The sequence below is a fragment of the Aspergillus piperis genome, assembly GCF_003184755.1.
Source record: "Aspergillus piperis CBS 112811 unplaced genomic scaffold BO85scaffold_18, whole genome shotgun sequence".
NCBI classification, from domain to species: domain Eukaryota; kingdom Fungi; phylum Ascomycota; class Eurotiomycetes; order Eurotiales; family Aspergillaceae; genus Aspergillus; species Aspergillus piperis.
In genome coordinates this window covers 712246-731164 of record NW_020291608.1, presented here as the reverse complement: position 1 = coordinate 731164, position 18919 = coordinate 712246, and the positions used below count along the sequence as shown (strand labels likewise).

General features: G+C 50.3%; 8 protein-coding genes across 8 annotated transcripts; 4 read left to right on the top strand and 4 right to left on the bottom strand.

Annotated features, from left to right (window-relative positions):
• The first annotated feature begins 1182 nt into the window (after window positions 1-1182).
• Window positions 1183-1901, top strand: BO85DRAFT_101915 (uncharacterized protein). Its single transcript, XM_025653780.1, has one exon. It carries the CDS (start codon window positions 1415-1417, stop codon window positions 1814-1816), a length of 402 nt encoding a protein of 133 aa, XP_025512755.1. The 5' UTR covers window positions 1183-1414; the 3' UTR covers window positions 1817-1901.
• Window positions 1902-4452, bottom strand: BO85DRAFT_101914 (putative protein kinase (Lkh1)). Its single transcript, XM_025653779.1, has 6 exons — window positions 3442-4452; window positions 3300-3378; window positions 2899-3246; window positions 2381-2843; window positions 2245-2332; window positions 1902-2185 (listed from the first exon to the last, which is right to left on the bottom strand). The coding sequence occupies exons 1-6, from the start codon at window positions 4291-4293 to the stop codon at window positions 1988-1990; spliced, it is 2028 nt and encodes a 675-aa protein (XP_025512754.1). The 5' UTR covers window positions 4294-4452; the 3' UTR covers window positions 1902-1987.
• A 592-nt stretch (window positions 4453-5044) lies between these two features.
• Window positions 5045-5991, top strand: BO85DRAFT_101932 (uncharacterized protein). The gene has a single exon (XM_025653782.1). It carries the CDS (start codon window positions 5259-5261, stop codon window positions 5742-5744), a length of 486 nt encoding a protein of 161 aa, XP_025512753.1. The 5' UTR covers window positions 5045-5258; the 3' UTR covers window positions 5745-5991.
• Window positions 5874-6256, top strand: BO85DRAFT_101921 (uncharacterized protein). The gene has a single exon (XM_025653781.1). The coding sequence runs from the start codon at window positions 6004-6006 to the stop codon at window positions 6214-6216; it is 213 nt and encodes a 70-aa protein (XP_025512752.1). The 5' UTR covers window positions 5874-6003; the 3' UTR covers window positions 6217-6256.
• A 923-nt stretch (window positions 6257-7179) lies between these two features.
• Window positions 7180-9220, bottom strand: BO85DRAFT_101909 (uncharacterized protein). Its single transcript, XM_025653778.1, has 2 exons — window positions 8050-9220; window positions 7180-7994 (listed from the first exon to the last, which is right to left on the bottom strand). The coding sequence occupies exons 1-2, from the start codon at window positions 9125-9127 to the stop codon at window positions 7348-7350; spliced, it is 1725 nt and encodes a 574-aa protein (XP_025512751.1). The 5' UTR covers window positions 9128-9220; the 3' UTR covers window positions 7180-7347.
• A 636-nt stretch (window positions 9221-9856) lies between these two features.
• On the top strand, window positions 9857-12997 carry ysh1 (cleavage polyadenylation factor subunit YSH1; the record flags this gene model as incomplete). Its single annotated transcript, XM_025656313.1, has 5 exons — window positions 9857-10009; window positions 10065-10300; window positions 10503-11649; window positions 11707-12367; window positions 12432-12997. 5 exons carry the CDS (start codon window positions 9857-9859, stop codon window positions 12995-12997), a joined length of 2763 nt encoding a protein of 920 aa, XP_025512750.1.
• Window positions 12998-13208: 211 nt separating this feature from the next.
• Window positions 13209-14169, bottom strand: BO85DRAFT_491023 (uncharacterized protein; the record flags this gene model as incomplete). Its single annotated transcript, XM_025663689.1, has 2 exons — window positions 13209-13426; window positions 13515-14169. 2 exons carry the CDS (start codon window positions 14167-14169, stop codon window positions 13209-13211), a joined length of 873 nt encoding a protein of 290 aa, XP_025512749.1.
• A 2477-nt stretch (window positions 14170-16646) lies between these two features.
• On the bottom strand, window positions 16647-18308 carry BO85DRAFT_462003 (aminotransferase, class III; the record flags this gene model as incomplete). The annotated part of the gene is made up of 5 exons (XM_025661822.1): window positions 16647-16904; window positions 16991-17443; window positions 17520-17866; window positions 17925-18245; window positions 18296-18308. 5 exons carry the CDS (start codon window positions 18306-18308, stop codon window positions 16647-16649), a joined length of 1392 nt encoding a protein of 463 aa, XP_025512748.1.
• Window positions 18309-18919: the final 611 nt, after the last annotated feature.

Genomic DNA, 18919 nt, shown 5'->3' with positions numbered 1-18919 from the left:
ATTACAGCTAATCTATATATAATCAAGTTTTGAGAGTAATGTCTAGCTATAGGATATCATATAACAAACCAGTTTTTACTTATCTTATAAGGAAAAGCATAAGACCCTAATTCCATATACTACCATGTGCACTGATGGAAGTAGTAGAATCTCTTATATTTATATATAGCATGTGTAGGTTGAACCCTCCTCCACCTTGACCAAAAAGCTGTACTAGTCATGATCATGTCTTCCAAAGACGCCTATACATTCTCATGCGCAATAATCACACCCTTCCCGGGCGTCCCTTGATCGACATTAAGCCTTCGTAAATACACCACTGGGTCAGTGGTAGCACTAAACTACTATGAAAAATCCAGAGCTGATTGTATGTATCATTTTCGGATAGGACTTCCTACCAATTCCCAAACTCAGATTCAATCATATATATCGTCATAGCCGATTCTCGTCATTCAACATTGCATGAGACCATTAGAGAGAGAGAGAGAGAGAGAGAGAGAGAGAGAGAGAGAGAGAGAATTTGGATAGACAACTGAAGTACAATGAAGATAATCGATAACACACACCCCCCAGCCACCTTGCTCCATCTATTTTTTTTTTTTTTTTTTTTTTTAGGCGATTCGTATAATGGGATCACGGAGGCGAAGGGTCATTGGGAAGTCTAGTCGGGGTGTTTGATTCGGGTTTGATATTGGAGAAGAAGGCGAATATTTTGATGGTCAGTTGTTTAAGTGGACCAGTTGGGTGCATGCATGCACAAGGGTGAGTATCTTGTAGAGAGTTTTTGTTGGTGGTAACTCGGCGAGTGGTGGGGATGGATGATAATCTGAAGTGAGATGTTGTGATGTTGGAGTATGATTGTGTAAATAGAGCTGATGAGATGCTTTAAGGAGAAATATAGTAGTAGTAATAGTAGTGGGGAAGGGATGGGTTAGTATTGTAGTAGCCATTCTGTTATTGGGAGGGAATTAGGATTTTCGTACCTGTCTTATTCTATTGTTGCGTGTACTGGTATGATGAGCAGTAGGGATGGCTGTGAACATAATGCTGTTTTGAAGATCTTCGAAGTGTCCATCATATCAAGGTGGCATTGGTATTGGTATATGAGATGGTAGATGGTAGCGCCAGAGAACTCCGGGTCCGTTGATCAGTCGTAACGAGCTCATAAAAGTAAGTAGGTAAGGTAGTATCAAGTGGTATAATATATATACATCGGTAGGAGTGGTAGTTCACAATGCACACGTCTATGCATCATCATCGCCTCGGTCCATCCGAAGGGAACAGACAGACAGACCAGAGGGTACTGCTCTACCGCGTCGAAGAACAAGTCAAAAGGTCAAGAATCATAGTCGAAGCTATGCAGGAGATAAATCGTCATGTCACCAGCGCCCGTAGACGTCAATAAGTTCCGAGTATGAGAAATCACATCGAACGATGCTGCGAGAAGAAAAATGACGATATAAAAAAAACGATGAAGCACAACACAAATCCCATAAGCCCACAAAGCCCCAAGTCCAGTCCGCCCGGACTGTATAAAAAACACATAAATATAAAATGGTATGTCCCTCCGATGATCAATATATGTCGTACTGCTTTTTTGTCCTCATCGGGGACTGGTGTAGCCAGGCCCCGACCAACGGTTTCTTGTGTTCACAATGAAGCATGCAAAACCCCATACACCTTGCCCGACTGCGGGCATCAACTCCGGGATATCCCATCCATGTACCCTCCGTCAGTTCCATTACCCAGTTATCGTCAATCGGCTAGCACTATCGCCAGGCCATCCCTGAGAAGTAGTATCCAAACAGAAAAATAACATCCCTCTATCGCAAATGTGGCTGTACCCATACATGCTAACGCCTGGTGGCTGTCGAAGGGTTTACCTCGACGTACCAGCCTCTTGGTTTAGAAGGGCTCCGCAGCGTCGGAATATTAGCGCGAAGCTAGATCACACCCGATACAAGTGTCCAGCGGAAGGCTGTCCAAATCAACGCCGCTGAGTGGTGCGTTGCAGCTGCTCCCCAATCCGTAGGGCTTCGGTGCCGTCATCCACCAAGGACTCCTTGAACCACTGGTGCTTCAACGCTTCCTTGGCCGTGATGCGGTTCTTCGGGTCATACACGAATATCCGCTGAAGGAGATCGAGGAATAGTTTATGGAACTTGGTGTTGGTCGGGATGAAATCCTGCGGCTGGTTAGCAATCCTGATCCAGGTCCAGGCCGTGAGTGGAAAGGGGCTCGTACCGGAAGCTGCTTCATTGCCCTCACATACTTTCGTGAGGCACGTGTGGTCTGGTCGTTCGGGTATTCAAGCTTGTTCCTGTTGAAATACCTGGGACTGTCAGCATAGTTCGGCGGGTGTAACCACGATGTAACTTACTTGGCGGCCTGGTTTTGGCCTGCGCTGCGACCGCCTTGCATCACCTGCCTCACTAGTCTAGTGTCGATGCGGTCGCCGATAACAGCTTCCATCATGGCAAGGTGCTCCAGGTTGTCATGCGTCTGGAAAAGGGCATCCCCAGTGAAGAACTCCACGAGGATGCAACCGATACTCCAAATGTCGCAAGGGAAGCTCCAGCCCAGATTTAGGATGATCTCCGGGGCCCGATAGTGTCTAGTGGACACCACAGACGAGTGATACTCATCATCAAAGGTGGCTGACCCAAAGTCAATGAGGCGGATCTCACTGTCCAACAGCACACGCCTTTGACGTGCACTCCGGGAGATGGCATGCGAAGAGGATGGGATGGTGCGATTATAGGTGAACGTTTGGTAAGCGTTGCTGACGAGGAGGATGTTTTCAGGTTTAAGGTCGGTGTGAATGAGATTGAGGTCATGAAGGACTGAGAATGTCAGCTGGATATCCCTAGTATTAGGCACATTGCCAAAAGTACTCACAAGCTACACTGGTGAACAGCTGTCGGGCGAAGTTTTGAATCTGGCTGCTGGGGAACGGCACAAAGCCGTTTCCCTTCAGAAAATCGAAGACACTTTGCCCCAGCAGATCCGTCACGATACAGATGTGATTGCGATAATCAAAACAGTCTCGTAGGTGGATGCACTTGTTGCGGTTCTGCTTGTCATTGGAGGCCAGTGTGGACAGCACCCGAAGTTCAATCCGTGAAGCATCCCGGTACTTTTGGATGGAGCGGATGATCTTGACGGCACAGCGGGTCTTACGCTGCTTGTCAAACGCTTCAACCACCTTTCCGAAGGTACCTTGCCCCAAGAGTTTGATGATCGAGTCTGCGAGAAGTTAGCATCGATCGCATCTGGATGAACAGCAAGGCAACACATACATCGCTCCGTCAAGGGAGTATTAGGATTGACAATATAATGGCCATCGTCGTCATCATACTTCTCGCCTCGATTCGCATACTACAGTTGGTTAGCAAAGAAGGAAAGAAGGAGGATGATGGGGGATTAACTTATATAACGTACATCGCGGACCACAGGTACCGGAACATCCTTTGCCTTGATGGGCGGCTTCGGCGGCGGCACATAACTCAAGAACGCATCCCCTGCGTTCTCCAACTCCCGCCGTTTCTGCTCATCGCGAGCGGACTTGCGGGTGGTTACGCGCTTGCGTTTCTGGCCAACATTGGCATCTTCGTAAATGATCCCATTACTGGCCCCCGAACTTCCCTGGGACAGAGATGTAGGAGCCGTGGTGTGCAGAGAGGTTGTCCGATCAGTCGACAGGGAGGCAGCCGATGACTCCTCGCCATAGTGTTGTGGATTGATTGAGTACGACGGCCGATCATAATACGTGACGTCGTAGGCCGACTCGATGCCAGTGCGCCGTTTTTTCCCGGCCGGCTGAGGAGCGTTGCCGTTGGCTGCCGTGACGGTGGACGCTGTCGCGAGACTGCGCGAGGAGGCCTTGGACTGTTCCGGAGGGGGCGTGTCATCGATGACAATCACCTCCTTCGGAATCCCATTTTTATAGAACTCGCCCCAGTTAGGCTTCCTCCTCCGGGTGCCCTGCGCTGTTGTGCCAGCGCTCACAGCGTTGTGGGCTGGAGGCATTGTTGTGGTGGCAGTGGTTGTGTTGGTGGTTGTGGTAGTCGTTGGGGTGGGTGCGGTTGGCATAAGCTTCGGAGATTGCACGAAAGGAAGGGTAGTAGGCGTCGGGGCGGAAACGGGATAGGGATATGAAGAGGGGACGAGGCGAGAAGTGGCTGCAGCGGAGGTGGTGGGATAGGAAGCGTTCGGTTGGTAGGGTTGATGATGGGGGTATCCGTAGTGTTGCTGATGCGGATGCGTCGCGGTAGCCGTGGAAGGGGTGGACATGATGCAAAGAAAAAGTGTATACTAGCCGGATGTCCTCACGGCGGATTCCGGCTAGATGAGAAGGAGAGAGGGGGAAGGAAGAGAAAGGAGGAAAAAGAGAAAGGAGATAAGGACGTGAAGAGGAGGAAGAGAAGAAAGAGGAAAGGAGAGAGAGGGTGGTGGTGGAGGGGAGGAGATTCACAGTCGCCGGATGGTCGTCGGCCGTCCGAATTGTCGTAGTAACAAGCGGCAGTCGTTCGTCGTAGTAATCCTAATCTCTGCGTCGGACACCCGGGGATTCTCGTGTTGTAATTCCAGCAAAAAAGTGGAGTGAAAATTGATGGGGGGTATAGAAAAAGAATCACAAAAGATAAAAAGGATTGCAAGAGAGAGAAATAAAAGAAAAAGAAGAGTCAAGGAGATTATTATCGGGCAAAGGAAAGGAAGAGCGAGTCGAGAGGCGTGGGGATCACTTGGCTGGAGGGATGGATGGATGGCGAGGCGGTCGGTCGGGGGAACCAGCAGAGCGTCCGAGAAACGCTTCGTACGGTACGGATGAGCTCACGAAGGAAGACTCATTGGGTCACCGGCTGAGCCAAAGGAGAAATCATTGAAGTGTCGAAGAGAGCATCAGCTTGGGGTGGTGGGTTTATCAAAGAATGGTCAGCATTGATGAAAGGGGGAGAAAAGCAAGAAGTAGTGGTGGTGCTCCGCGAAGACTGGAATTTGAAAATGGGAGAGGCGATGAGATCTGGTGACAGATAGACGGCCTCCAGAAAGAACTGAGTTGCGCTGGAACGGGAAATTCCAGCGCCCAGAGAGCAAGTGAAAATGGGAACCTTCCCAAGAAGTAAGTAGTTGGTAAGGATCAGTTTATCCTCGTCAATTCTTGCCTGGATTTAAACAATTCGGCCTACAGCATCAAGCACTACAAAGAAGACGGACAATAACAACTACAAGTCTTCTCCTATGAGGGGGAGATCGAAATGGCAGCGTGCAGAACTTATTCCTTCAGCCCGCATTTTACTGACCAAAAAGAATACAGACCGAACAGAACCTCCTCTCCACCATTACGGCGGTCTCAAGGGTCATGGTGGATGATGGCGCCTCGCCGCACGAGCACCACCACAGAAGGTTTGTTCGGTTACGACACAGACACACACACACACACATACAACTCGCCCTCTTCATCCTCCATTCCAGTCGGTGTCATTGGGCCTTCTGGATCAATCAATCCTCCGAGGAAGCCTATTCTTCGGCTGGACACCGTCTTCGATGTCGGGTGTCTTGCTTGCCCTTTGGCGATTCCCCCTTTTCTCTATGCGGCAATAGCCCATGGAAGGGCAATCGCGATTATCAATAATAGTAATTCCAATCCCAAACAACGATCTGGCACGGTTTTTGTAGGCGCAGATCGCAAGGCTCATCTAACCCAACCAGCCCCGGAGGCAAAACATAGCGCCGGAGTTTGAGGCGAGTCTAGGCTTCCAAGCTCTGGATGACATCCACCGGTTGAGGTCCTTTCTTCCGCGAACCGAAATGTCAGATATGAAACACGTTACCAATTACCCTGCGAGACCCAAATGGTCAGGTAAGAAAGAGGGATGATGATGATGATGATAAGGTATGGGTGGCATTGTAGATGTGTTCAACCGGCCTTTCTTGTCAGCGCTCTACTCGTCTGCGGTCGTCGCCGTGCAGTGCTAGTCTACTTAGTAGTAGTTAGTGGTGATGGTCTGGTGGCAATATGTCGTCGTGGCTGCTGTTGCGTTTCGGGCACCTTCAGACGACCGGAGAGGGCTGCTGCATGACATGCGTTTTTCCACCTGGGGGGAAGTAAAACTAAGAGAACTCGTTTGCAGTAGTGAGAAGAGATGCCTCGTACCGCCAATTTGCCCTGGGAGAAGGTTTAATAATAACCCGAAAGAACGATGCTCTGGATGATGACGCCGCGGAGGCGTTTGATTGGATTTGGGGGCGGCGAATCTCCGCTTTTCGGCCTTGTGCTCCCTTCGTCCCAATTCTTTAGTCCCTGATCTCTGACATCATTCCCCCGAAGTTGATCCTCTTGTTTTTGAAGTTGGGGGTGGTACCCTCCCCCGCTGAGTTGATCATGCTCTTGGGGAACCCCGCTTTGCTGCTCTCGTCTGCAGCAAAAAGGGATCGATCGTAGGGATGAGAGGGCGATGAATCGAGAGTGACTGGAACGATGGCTGAAAGTCTGGTGGACATGCTGATTGGTAACTCTCCCCGGGCAAACGATGAAGTCAGATTCAGTTGTTCCGGCTGAAAGAGACTTGCGTGTTTGGTCCCACCCGATGCCCCGAACGATCTAAGCGTCAACCCTAAACTGCTCTGGGAAACCTCGGGCTTGGCATGCAGTACAAATGGGCTCAGGTACGAAACAAACTACAACTACGCGGGAAATAGTAGGGAACGAAGGGATAGAAGATGGTCAGTCTGCTAGGCAAATATGTCATATCATTTCAAACGTATGAAATGCAGTGACCGAGTTGATACACGGAGAGACGGAGTCTACCCATGTCGTTTCTTTCATTTCTTTTGTTTTGCTCTCTTCTCTCCGTGGCACACTGGCAAAGCCAAATATCATCGGGGCGTCAAATTGTCGTCTTCCAGACAACACGTCACTGAACTCTCCGACAATATCCACAATCCCCATAGACTGGCGTTTGCTGCTCACTGCCGTCAGTTAGGAGATAGAGCAAGCGGATTGCAATAGCAATACCCTGATTCCCCTCCGTAACACACGGGCATAAGAAAAAGTAATACATCCACATGAAATATCGGGCAGAGACCCGGGACAATTAAACAGGGGTAGTAAGCTTGGAAGAACGGAAGAGAATCGGGGGCTTGAGTATTACTCAGACAATAGTCCGGAGCCTCACAATCGGATGCGAAAAGAATGGGCCAATGCACATACAATGAATGATAAGAACACCAACTGCGAGCACTGCGGAGTATGCAACCTTGCCAAGTAACCACGATCCTGCGCAGTCACAGCACGGAACCCAAAACGGAATTACAAACCGCTGAAGCGACACATGCTAGGTAATCTTAGTCCGCTCGATCCTCCTTCACATCTTTCGAATAGGCCTTTTGTACGTGTCGGGGGCCTCTGCCATCCAGCTCCAGCATGAATAGAACATCCCGGACCTGGATGCCGGCACCTTTATCTTTGTCTTCTCGCCATGTTCCCAGACGTTTTGCAGGAACGGCGGCTGGCTCACCGGAACGTCCGGGTTTGTCCGCGCTTGCAGGCGGCGTGGCGGTGTTGACCCGGGAGGGCGTGGAAAATCCACTGCCAGCTGCTGCACCACGATTTAACCACGAGTACGTTTTCTTGCTTCCAAACATGCGACCAGATAGCATGCTGTTAGTAGCCAAGCGCGCGGTCTCTACTGACTGCTGATGTTGCTGAGCCTCGCTGGCCTTGGCATCCATGAGCTTTTTGGCTTCCTTCTTCGACATTCCCTTCTTATCGATGCTAGGGGCTCTCTCTCCAATCGGTGTGGAGGCGCCGGAGCCAGGGATATCCACAGATTCTGATCGGCTCGCTCCCCCTTCTCCAAGGATGGCATTTGCGCTGCGCTTGGTACGTTTCGCAGCACGGGCCTCTTCGCTGGAATTGTCCTTATCCATAAGCAGGCGATACTTCTCCGACAGTGGTTTGGTACCCTGCGATTCGATTGCTGAATGTGGGCCTATATGCCAATCGATTAGCCTGGAACACTCCTTGAAGCCTCAGGGTAAACATACGCTTGAGTGGTGTGCTAGGATTTTCCACACTCCCATTGACAGCATTAGCCGATGTAGCAACGTCCTTCCAATCAGTGGGGACAACCCCATGCGAGTGTGCACGTCGACTGCGAGCCAGTGTTGAAGAATAATCGACCACCGTTCGCAACCGCTCCTCACATGCGATAGACATTAAGCTGAGAATGTCCAATAGAGGTGCACCGGTCTGGTTCAAGATTGTCTGCCCGGAACGTATGATCGATGATCCATCTGGTCCAGTGACTTCAATAGGCTGTTGGCGACCGGGTACGGGATGATACAGTCCTTCTGCCGGTATACGGACTCCGAGTTCGAATCCACGTTTCTGCAGCCTCTGCTCCAGAACCTTAGTCCACAAGAAAGAGTCTTGTAAAGTATACTGTGCGCGCCGAGCTGCCTCAGTGTCTTCGCGGGTCGGCTCGTTAGGATCCTTGAAGGGCGGAGGAGGCTGCGTCGACGGCTCCCTGTAGAAGGAATCCTGCGTCGTCGCCGGCTTATATGGGGAGGGTTGTTCAAAACTAGGAGTCGTAGGAACGCTCCCAGTCGTAGACGCTTGTGATGTGAATGAAGTATTCACAGCAGGTGGCACCGGTTGTTGAGGTTGTTGCTGCGGAATCTGTGGCTGTGGAGGGCGAGGTGGTTGTTGAGCCTGCACCGGAGGACCAGAGTAACTGCTTGTCAGGTACGCCTCCTCTTCCCGCACATCAATTCCTGATGATGCTAGCACATCTGTGAGCTCAGCAGCATCGGTAGCCTTGTCTGCCGGTCGAGAAGGTGGTCCCATCGCGCCTGGAGGTGGAGGCGGAGGAGCGGGAGTCTGGGGGACGCCGTTCATATTCATGGTCGGTGTAGTCATGGGAGCCGGCTGGTGTTGCGGTAGTTGTAACGTCCCAAAGCTGGGTGAGGCGTAAGGAGACTGGGACTGAGGGAGAGGTGAAAGATGTTGGCGCTTGAGAGGTGCAGGGACACCACCGTTTACAGGCGACGGGGCACCAGGTGAAGGTGAGGAACCCGGCGGGGAGAATGACTGCGTCAAGTGTTGTTGCTGGGGCTGCGCCATGGTGAATGGATGTTGTGGCTTCGATGAAAATTCCAACTCGAAGAATTAAAGGCAAGACCGAGTCACGGTTGCGCTGGACGCCAGAAGGGAAGGTGTTTCGCGTTGTATGTATGTAGGAAAACCGGGCGGACTACTTTAACCGCCTCCGCCACCAAGTGAGACCATCTCAGGTCATCGCAAGCAAAATCTAAATGGCGTAGAGAGATCGAACAGGGAGTCTTGGTGAAGAAGTGAGCACCGGAGGGAGGGAAGAAGGTCGACGGGGTTTATCGGTGTTACTCTCGCGAACGGCGAAGGGGAGCTTCGCACCGACGAGGTTTGCTGTTGCGGCGATCCGTCCGGGAGCATCACGTGGCTGGCTTAGGTAAGTCCGCGCCATGTTGGACCTTGCGCTTCTTGGTTTCGCGACTTTCCGTGTCTTTAATGCGCCCAGTTGCAGGAAATGCAGAAGATATAACACACTTTGCCTGTTGCTCAAGATACTACTGTGGCAGATACTGCACTGACTGTTTAAACTCCTGCAGATTTAGATCAGGTTCTGTGCAGTACATGTCATGGGCAGTCAATCCCGCGTCAACTGACATCCTACGGAGCAGACGCAGCTAGTTTAGGAATATCGGCACCTCCAGGAACACCACCTACTATTGACCCCGTCGCATCTGTACTGGCCTGCTGCATACTCCCATCGGTTCCGCATCGCTACCTGTAGCTTATCCGAAACTCCCAATCATGGCCACAAAGCGAAAGGCATCGGCCTTGAATGCCGCGGTGGATGACGAGCCGGCCGATCCAACGGATGAATTGGCTTTCTATTGTCTAGGAGGTGGAAATGAAGTCGGGCGATCATGTCACATAATCCAGTATAAGGGCAAAACAGTGATGGTGTGTCATTCGCAACCCAATGCTGTAACTACTGTTTACTGACTGGTTTTATTAGCTTGACGCTGGTATGCATCCTGCGAAAGAAGGCTTCTCAGCCCTGCCCTTCTTTGACGAATTTGACCTCAGCACGGTAGATATTCTTTTGATCAGCCAGTATGTGGGACAGTCTCTCTTTTGCGTTCCCCTAGTCACCCTTCCTACACCGTCGCCCCCGAGCATGCGGGGATTGTTCATGGCCGTGGATAGCATCCCACACCACATCTCTCCTTGGTTTCCCAGCATGGTGGTAGAGTTCCTCTCCGCCATCATAGCAATTGCATTTGCTCATGTACTGAGAGACACAATACAATATATGCTAGTTATTCATCTTGGTCTTTGCGTTGTATCTCTGTATCCGTGCCTTTTAACGCAGTCTCTGCTACATTGCAATTTCACTCTTGCTCGACCATCTCAATCGGACAGTCGGCTGATAGATACTCTACTTAACTCATAGTTTCCATGTTGATCATTCCTCCGCGCTCCCCTATGTGCTCAGCAAGACCAATTTCAAGGGCCGTGTATTCATGACGCACGCCACCAAAGCCATCTACAAATGGTTGATCCAGGATAATGTGCGTGTGAGCAGCACGGCCTCGTCTTCGGATCAACGCACCACTTTGTATACCGAGCAGGACCATTTGTCTACGCTTCCGTTAATCGAGACGATCGACTTCAACACAACGCACACCATCAATAGCATTCGCATTACTCCCTTCCCTGCTGGCCACGTCCTTGGTGCGGCCATGTTCCTGATTTCGATCGCCGGCCTCAACATCCTCTTCACCGGTGACTACTCTCGTGAAGAAGACAGACATCTGATTCCAGCCGAAGTTCCCAAAGGTGTGAAAATCGACGTGCTTATCACGGAGTCGACGTTCGGTATTTCGTCCAATCCCCCCCGCCTGGAACGTGAAGCCGCCCTTATGAAAGCCATTACCGGAGTCCTGAATCGCGGAGGCAGGGTCTTAATGCCGGTGTTTGCCCTGGGTCGCGCCCAGGAGTTGTTGCTCATTCTGGATGAATATTGGGAGACACATCCCGAACTTCAGAAGATACCTATCTACTATATCGGAAATACGGCTCGCAGATGTATGGTTGTGTATCAAACATATATAGGTGCAATGAACGATAACATCAAGCGACTCTTCCGTCAGCGTATGGCGGAAGCGGAAGCTAGTGGTGACAAGAGTGTCAGTGCAGGGCCCTGGGACTTCAGATTCGTCAGAAGTTTGCGCAGTCTGGAACGTTTCGATGATGTAGGGGGGTGTGTTATGTTGGCTTCACCAGGTATGCTCCAGACAGGAACCAGTAGGGAGCTTCTGGAGCGGTGGGCCCCGAACGAACGCAATGGTGTGGTCATGACAGGCTACAGTGTTGAGGGCACGATGGCCAAGCAGATCTTGAACGAACCGGAGCAAATCCCTGCGGTCATGTCAAGAGCAACGACGGGATTGGTGAGGCGAGGCATGGCTGCCGGAAATGAAGAAGAGCAGAAGGTTATGATTCCCAGAAGATGTACAGTGGATGAGGTCAGTTTCGCAGCCCATGTAGATGGAGTTGAGAACAGAAATTTCATTGAGGAAGTCTCTGCACCTGTTGTGGTATGTAGCCCCGTTTACCTCTCGTCACAATAAGTTTGGATCACTCATTCTCCTTAGATCCTTGTCCACGGTGAAAAGCACCAAATGATGCGACTCAAGTCGAAGCTGCTCAGTCTCAACGCTGAAAAGACCGTCAAAGTCAAGGTCTACACGCCGGGCAATTGCGAAGAAGTTCGCATCCCTTTCAAGAAGGACAAGATCGCAAAGGTAGTGGGTAAATTGGCTCAGATCGCGCCTCCTTCGGAGCAAGACGATGGCCAGCTCATGTCCGGCGTCCTTGTCCAAAATGGCTTCAACCTATCGCTAATGGCACCCGACGATCTCCGCGAGTATGCTGGTTTGACCACCACCGCTATTACATGCAAGCAGCATATTACGTTAAGCTCTGCAAGCATGGACCTAATCAAATGGGCTCTTGAAGGTACCTTTGGAGCCATTGAAGAAGTCGGCAAACCACAGCAGGAAATTGTCAAGAAGGGACAGGAAGATGAATCCGACAAAGCCAATGGAGACAAACTCAAGGAGGAAGCCGCCGATGAAGAAATCCCCATGGGAGATACGCAAACCTACCTGGTCATGGGCTGCGTGCTCATCCGATACTATCCTCGTACTCGCGAAGTCGAACTTGAATGGGAAGGGAACATGATGAATGATGGAGTTGCTGATGCAGTCATGGCGGTTCTCCTGACTGTTGAGAGCAGCCCTGCGTCGGTGAAACGTAAGTGGCAATAACCCATTTCAATACCTATGAAAAACCATCCTACTAACTACAAATCATAAAGAATCCGCAAAGCACAAGCATCACCATCACCACCACCACCAACACGACGATGACCACGCCCACCAAATTCCCAATCCCCACTCCAACGTCGGACCAGAAGAGCGTTTCCGACGTCTCCTCATGATGCTCCAAGCACAATTCGGCTCAGAGATCACAGCCATCGAGCGCCCACGCCTACCCCCCAATAGTATCACCAATGGCACCACCGACAAAGTTGACTCCGACGAAAAGTCTACCCCCGTGAAGGAAGAAGAAGAAGATGACCTAACAGAGCTAGAAGCAGCCGAGATCTCTCGTCTCCACGCACTAGGCATTCCATTCCCCGGACTCGAAATCAAGGTCGACAAGCACATCGCCCGGATATGGCTGGAAGATTTGGAAGTGGAGTGCGTCAACCCTGCGCTAAGGGATCGGGTGCGCGTCGTCGTCGAACGAGCCGTGGAAACCGTAGCGAGCATGTGGGCAGAGGGACCTGCGCCTGCTACAGTGGTGGCCGCAAATGGAGAAAGCAAAGATCAGGATGCTTCTACGGGATTGGAGGCGACAGCGATTGAGGCTAAAGCGTGATATGAATCTGTAATTGGCGTATGTAACTATAAGCTTCTTAGTATGTTCCACTTGAACTTCACTATTTCCCCACTGAACAACTTACCTAGCACAGCTCAAAAGAAATGAAAAACTCATAATAGAGTGACATGCCTGCTGAGGCCATTGCTATGGTATTTAGGAGAAGAATCGTGCAAAAAGCAAAATCGTCCAACAGAGTACCGGGTGCGCTTTAGGTCGCCGCCCAGAATTCTCTGTACGCTGATCTGACTTCCTTGAACTGATGGTATTCGGGAGCCATCATGTTGAGGTAGTTTTCGGGGTACCCGGCTTCTTTCAGGGTACGTAGAAACGTGTCAAACCGTGCTTTCAATGCGTCAGTTGCTTCAAGGCGGTCGGAGGCTTCGATGGTAGCATGTTTTTCCAAGACTTGAATAGTTGGAGTGTAGTCTTAACGTAGTTAAGGTTAGTACATGACTTAAATGAGGGATGCAGAAATTGCAATTGAGATAGGGTGGACTTGTTCATCAAGACTTACTGATGATCTCCGCTATGCTCGGCTCAACACCATAGAGACATCGGAATGTGTTGGTGTCATATCGCGGCGGATGCACTGTGCCATCTTCGTCAATGTACCGGCCTTCTTCACTGTACAAGAACCCATCTGCCTTGAAATGGCCGCCGTGCGCTTTCGCGTGTCCTTGGCTAATAACCTTTTGATTGTCGGCGGTGCGGTCACCCATGTGGTCTCTGCGATAGGTGGAAAGAAATCTTGAGCGTATCTTAGCGAATCCAAGGTTAGACTCAACACTCGTTCTCTGGCCTAGTCGATCAAGTGCGTCATGAATGTCCGAAATCTGCTTCTTTAGCTGTATGTTGAGTTTTTCTTGCTCTTCCATTTTGGCACACTGCTGCTCGATCTTGGACTCAAGCATGGGTAATCTCGCGTTTTCGCGGGCCAACTCAATACCTGCGTTGTTGCCAGTAACAAGGTCGTCTTTCACAGCTTCAACAAGGAGCTCGTCGTCTTCGAGGCACTCGGATATCGAGCGTTTCGTGGCAGTCAACATCTGCGAGTCGGATCCAATATCAATCTTCGATGACACTATGGCTGTTGCTCGTTCATCTGAGAAAATTGGGAAGTCAGTTGACGAAGAACCTTTGGATTTCTTAGAACCTTTTCTTCGAGGCATCTTGTGAAGTCTGTATTGCGTCGGAGGAGTGAAGTGAGAACAGTGATTAAGCGGGGAGTATGAGTAGAGTGGGAGTAGTACGTGGAAAGAAAGCAGAAGGGAAGCACCCAAGCAGAAATACTTGTTGGCAGACAGGTTGTTTGGGAAGGCACGTTGACAGTGCGTCTTGGGAAGGCACGTTGATACTGTGTCTTGGGAAGGTGTCGCTCCGATGGGGTACTGCCGTCTTGAAGGTGTGGGTTGTATTCAAAGGCTAAGAAAACGCTGGAGAATAGCACGTCGTAAAAAGTACGATTATGAGCTTGGAATAAAGGAAGTAGTAAGGTGAGAATTTGAGGGGTGATATATATGTACCGGGAGGTAAGTAGATGATGTCTGCATTATGGTGTACCTACGTAGGTACCGTATCCATAGGCGGGTACTGACGGGGATCTGATGAAATAATACGGAAAGCTCTGTGTTTCCGAGCAAGCTGTTGGCGTCATCAAACAGGTTGTATCTCACTGTACTCAGTGACAGGCTACCGGACTCCACAGCTCTGAGAACTTTGCCGGGGGTACCGACGACAACGTCAAAGTTTTTAGACGGATGGTTGGATTCTGGAAGATCACTTTGGGACACAATTGGCTGCACGAGGAGGTCATGTCCAGGCTTCAAGCAGCTTATTGTCTATTTCGCCCATGGGCCATCTCTCGTGTCGGGAAGAGGAAAACTGCTTTAGGGCCAGGTGGCCAAATCGGGCATGAACAGAGTTCGTTTATTATCCCATACACACAGGCATTGGTGACACCCGAACCCGGAGTGCTGATTGCCAGAATATCGCGTGATGTGACAACCAGAGGGATGATGAGGCGTTCGACTTCACCCAATTTAGTGTTCGAGTCTTCCAGGGCACGCGCGAGACGTGGATCCAAGCTCAACGGAAGCCTAGGTGAGCCACGGAGCTTGATGTGGTTTCTAGACCTTCAGATGATAAGCAATAATCTATATCTTTGAAGGAGGGGAAAGACATACATTGCCATTGTCAACAAGTAGTCTCAGAGGATGATTCCTAGAAGAAACAGGAAAGGGGAGTGAGATTCGCCGGCTTCTTGGACGAGTTTGTTGGACGAGGTGGAAGAGGAGATGGAGAGGAGATGGGAGAGGAGATGGGAGAGGAGATGGGAGAGGAGATGGGAGAGGAGATGGGAGAGGAGATGGAAGAGGAGATAGGAGTAATCAGCAGAGGGGGCAAAGTGAAGTAGCAACACAGCAAGTGAATGTACAGTGAATGGTGATTGCAAACTTCACTTTTCTCTTCCTGTCGTCTCACGCAGTACTCCCCAAGGCTCAACATGAAATGATTAAGCCCTTGGATCAGGCTTGGCCTACCGGAAGGCTTACAGGCATGTCACTCTACTATGAGTTTTTCGTTTCTTTTGAGCTGTGCTGGGTAATTTGTTCAGTGAGGAAATAGTGAAGTTCAAGTGGAACATATCAAGAAGCTTAATTCTTTCTGCTTGGGTCCTTCCCTTTTGCTTTCTGTCCACATACTACGCCTACTCTACTCATACTTCCCTTTTATAAACTTTTCCTTCTTCACAAAGAAAACGCTCCAAGAAATCAAAAGGCCCTGCTCCTGCTGACTTTGAGATCTACACAGACGAACGAGCAAACTGCTGTAATGTTGTCGAAAATCAATATTGAACCTCTGAAATCCTTGAAGCCGATGAAATGCGCGTGGAAGCTGTGAAAGACGAGATGATAACAGGAAATAACGCCGGTGTCGAGTTGGCTCGCCAGAACGCAAGACTACTTATCCACTTACCGGAGAGATTACATGGGTGACAACATGGCGGAGAATCACGAATCATCAGCCAGGGACACGTGAAAGCGCACGAGGGCGCTTCCTTATACCGGGAGGAAGGCCGCTAGGAACCGACGTATTAGAAAGCGCGATTTGACATGTTCCTACATGCCTTGAAAGCAACCGAGTACCCCGGAAACTACCTCAATATGATGTCTCCCGAGTATTATCAGTTCAAGGAACTCCGATCGGCATACAGAGAATTCTGGAACGCGACCTAGTTGGTGTGATCAGCGTAGCTGATGGCACAATAGCGAAATGCGGACTCTGTGTTGAACGCTTTTGCTTTTTGCTCGAATTCTTCTTCTCATATCCCATAGCAATGGCTTCAGCAGCACACATTTCTTAGCAGCAATGTTGACTACCCGCACAAATCCACACACGTGAGACCGAGATGGCTGTGGCTTTGATTATTTTCTTTCTACTCGGATGCTTTAGTGCTTTTTTGTATTATAAAGAGACATCAATTGTATTCTCCTTGAAATGGATCCAGTTGACTACCCTCCATCCTTCAACAAGACAGACGGACCCTCGCATTGACTGCTGATGCAATCAGTCAATGCACCATCGCAACAACTGCGTACGTATCCTTAGCAGCAGAGTCTACTGCAAGCAATTCCATATCCCATCATTAAGCTGCACTAACTTTCGCAAAAACAACATCGAGCACCTTGACCGCCGTATCCACGATGATATCGATCTCCTCCTTGGAGATATTATACGGCGGCGCCAGAATGATATGGTCCCCTTTCCTACAATCCACCGTCCCGTTAGCAGCATACAACGACACCCCATACTCCGGTTTCAATCCGGTCTCTTGGATCAGAAACGCCACACCCTTGTCCGGACTGAATGGTTCTTTGGTCTCTTTGTCTTTCACGAATTCGATCTGCAGATACATGATATATTAGTCTTCACCCAAACCTCAGGTAAAGTAATGGTCGATAGAACTTTGGAATGAGAAGAATGACTTACACCCCAGAACAGCCCCTTCCCTCTGATATCGCCCACATACGGATGTTGCTCTAAGCTACCCCGCAACCTTTCTTCCAAGTACTTACCCATATTCCTGACATTCTCGAGCAGGTTATCCCGCTTGATGACTTTTTGCACGGCCAACGCGGCAGCACATGCGATAGGATGGCCTTGGTACGTTTGACCGTGCCGGAACACCCCCGTGCCTTTGTCGAGGGCTCCGACAACTTTCTCGCTGATGAGGATACCAGAGACGGGTGCGTATCCGCCTCCGAGTCCCTTGCCGATGGTTTGAATATCGGGAACTACGTCCTCTTGTTCCCAGGCGTGGAGGGTGCCACAGCGTCCCATGCCGCACATGATCTCGTCTAGGATGAAAAGCGCACCGTACTTTTCACAGATTGCTTTCATGGCGGGGAAGTAGCCTGGGAGGGCGGGAACGGCGCCTAGGGCCTGGTTTGATGGGTGCTTGCGTTAGTTGCTGAGCTTTTTGTGGAAGAGATGAGTCTGTTGAGAGATGCTTTCTTACCGCTCCTACAACTGGCTCTGCAATGAAGGCGCAGACATTCTCTGGTCCGACACGCTGGAATTCTGCGTCGAGCTCTGCTACTAGTCGGGCAACGTAATCCGCGTCGGACTCGCCCGCTTTCTTACCTCGGTAGGGGTAACAAGGCGAAACGTGGGCTGAGTTGGTTGCTAGGATGGGTTCAAAAGGCTCTCGACGGATCATGTGTCCGCCTACTGACAAGGCACCCAAGGTGACGCCATGGTAGGAGGGCTTCCGGGCAATGAACCTGGATCGCTGTAGTTGGGGGGTGGGTAGCTCGACGAAGTATTGACGAGCTAGTTTTAATGCAGCCTCCACAGCCTCAGAGCCTGGGATAATGTGAGTATTTCTCTGGCGATATCGTGCAGAGTAAGTGTGTTAACATACCGGAATTCACAACGAGCAACTTCGAGAGCTTGCCACCAGTCGACTCGGTAAGGAAGGTAGCAAGCTCTTCCGATGCTTCTGTCCCAAAGAATGCCGTATGGCAGTATGACAACTTGTTGATCTGGTCAATCACCGCTTGGCTGACCTCCTCATGGCCATGGCCTAGGCAGGATACGGCGGCACCACCGGTCGAGTCGAGGAACTTGGTGCCATCCTCGAGGAAGATGTAGCTGCCTTTACCGCCGATAGCTTTCTTGGGAACGAAGCGGGTATCACGGTGGAGGACGGAGCTATGGGTGACTGTCTCTGGCCTTTCGTGAGCTAGGAACAAGGGATTAAGATTGTCTGGTATACTACTAGTTAGAACGTACCTGACTTGGTCATGGTTGAACAGGATATAGATAGCCGTTTGAGTAGATCAAATGTATATTGAGTGCATAGAGCTGGATGAATCATTCTGGAGCCATGATTGCAGCATGATGCAGAGCTATTTATGCCTGCGATAAGCCCTGTCGACTGCTCCTTCTTCTTGATATCACGCAGTGACTCAAGATGTGGGGAGGAGCGGGGATGGAGTCCGGCGGGGAGCCGGCAACCCAATCCTGGGAAGCCGAGCGCATGGTTGGCCGTCTCCGCCGACGGGCCGATCTCCGACTTGATGGTGGTTATCGTGCTCGTTTGAGTCGTCCATCTCTCCATCATCTACTGCTGATGCGGAGATGAGTAATCTCCCTCGCTTATGGCAATGCTACATCTTGGCTTATTTATGATGGATCTTGAAGGGGACGCACTGCGACGACTTGTTGCTACACCATGCCTTCAAGTGGACATCAAGTATACGTTAATGCCATTGTCTATACATGTTGTGCTAGCTTATATATTATCAGATAAAACTTTGTTGGATATGTTAATCAGGATTCCATCGCTGGATAATCTATGGTTATGCTATTCTGGCTTGGCGCCCTATGTTGCCCTCAATGCTGAAGTCGACCCCT

Coding starts and splice junctions, on each gene's coding strand:
- BO85DRAFT_101932 (XM_025653782.1), top strand. CDS start 5,259: ATGGCAGCGTGCAGAACTTATTCCTTCAGCCCGCATTTTACTGACCAA.
- BO85DRAFT_101914 (XM_025653779.1), bottom strand. CDS start 4,293: ATGTCCACCCCTTCCACGGCTACCGCGACGCATCCGCATCAGCAACAC. Junction 3,379..3,441: donor CGGTACCTGTGGTCCGCGAT/GTACGTTATATA, acceptor AACCAACTGTAG/TATGCGAATCGAGGCGAGAA. Junction 2,333..2,380: donor GGCCAAAACCAGGCCGCCAA/GTAAGTTACATC, acceptor TGACAGTCCCAG/GTATTTCAACAGGAACAAGC.
- BO85DRAFT_101915 (XM_025653780.1), top strand. CDS start 1,415: ATGAGAAATCACATCGAACGATGCTGCGAGAAGAAAAATGACGATATA.
- BO85DRAFT_101921 (XM_025653781.1), top strand. CDS start 6,004: ATGGTCTGGTGGCAATATGTCGTCGTGGCTGCTGTTGCGTTTCGGGCA.
- BO85DRAFT_101909 (XM_025653778.1), bottom strand. CDS start 9,127: ATGGCGCAGCCCCAGCAACAACACTTGACGCAGTCATTCTCCCCGCCG. Junction 7,995..8,049: donor TCCTAGCACACCACTCAAGC/GTATGTTTACCC, acceptor ATTGGCATATAG/GCCCACATTCAGCAATCGAA.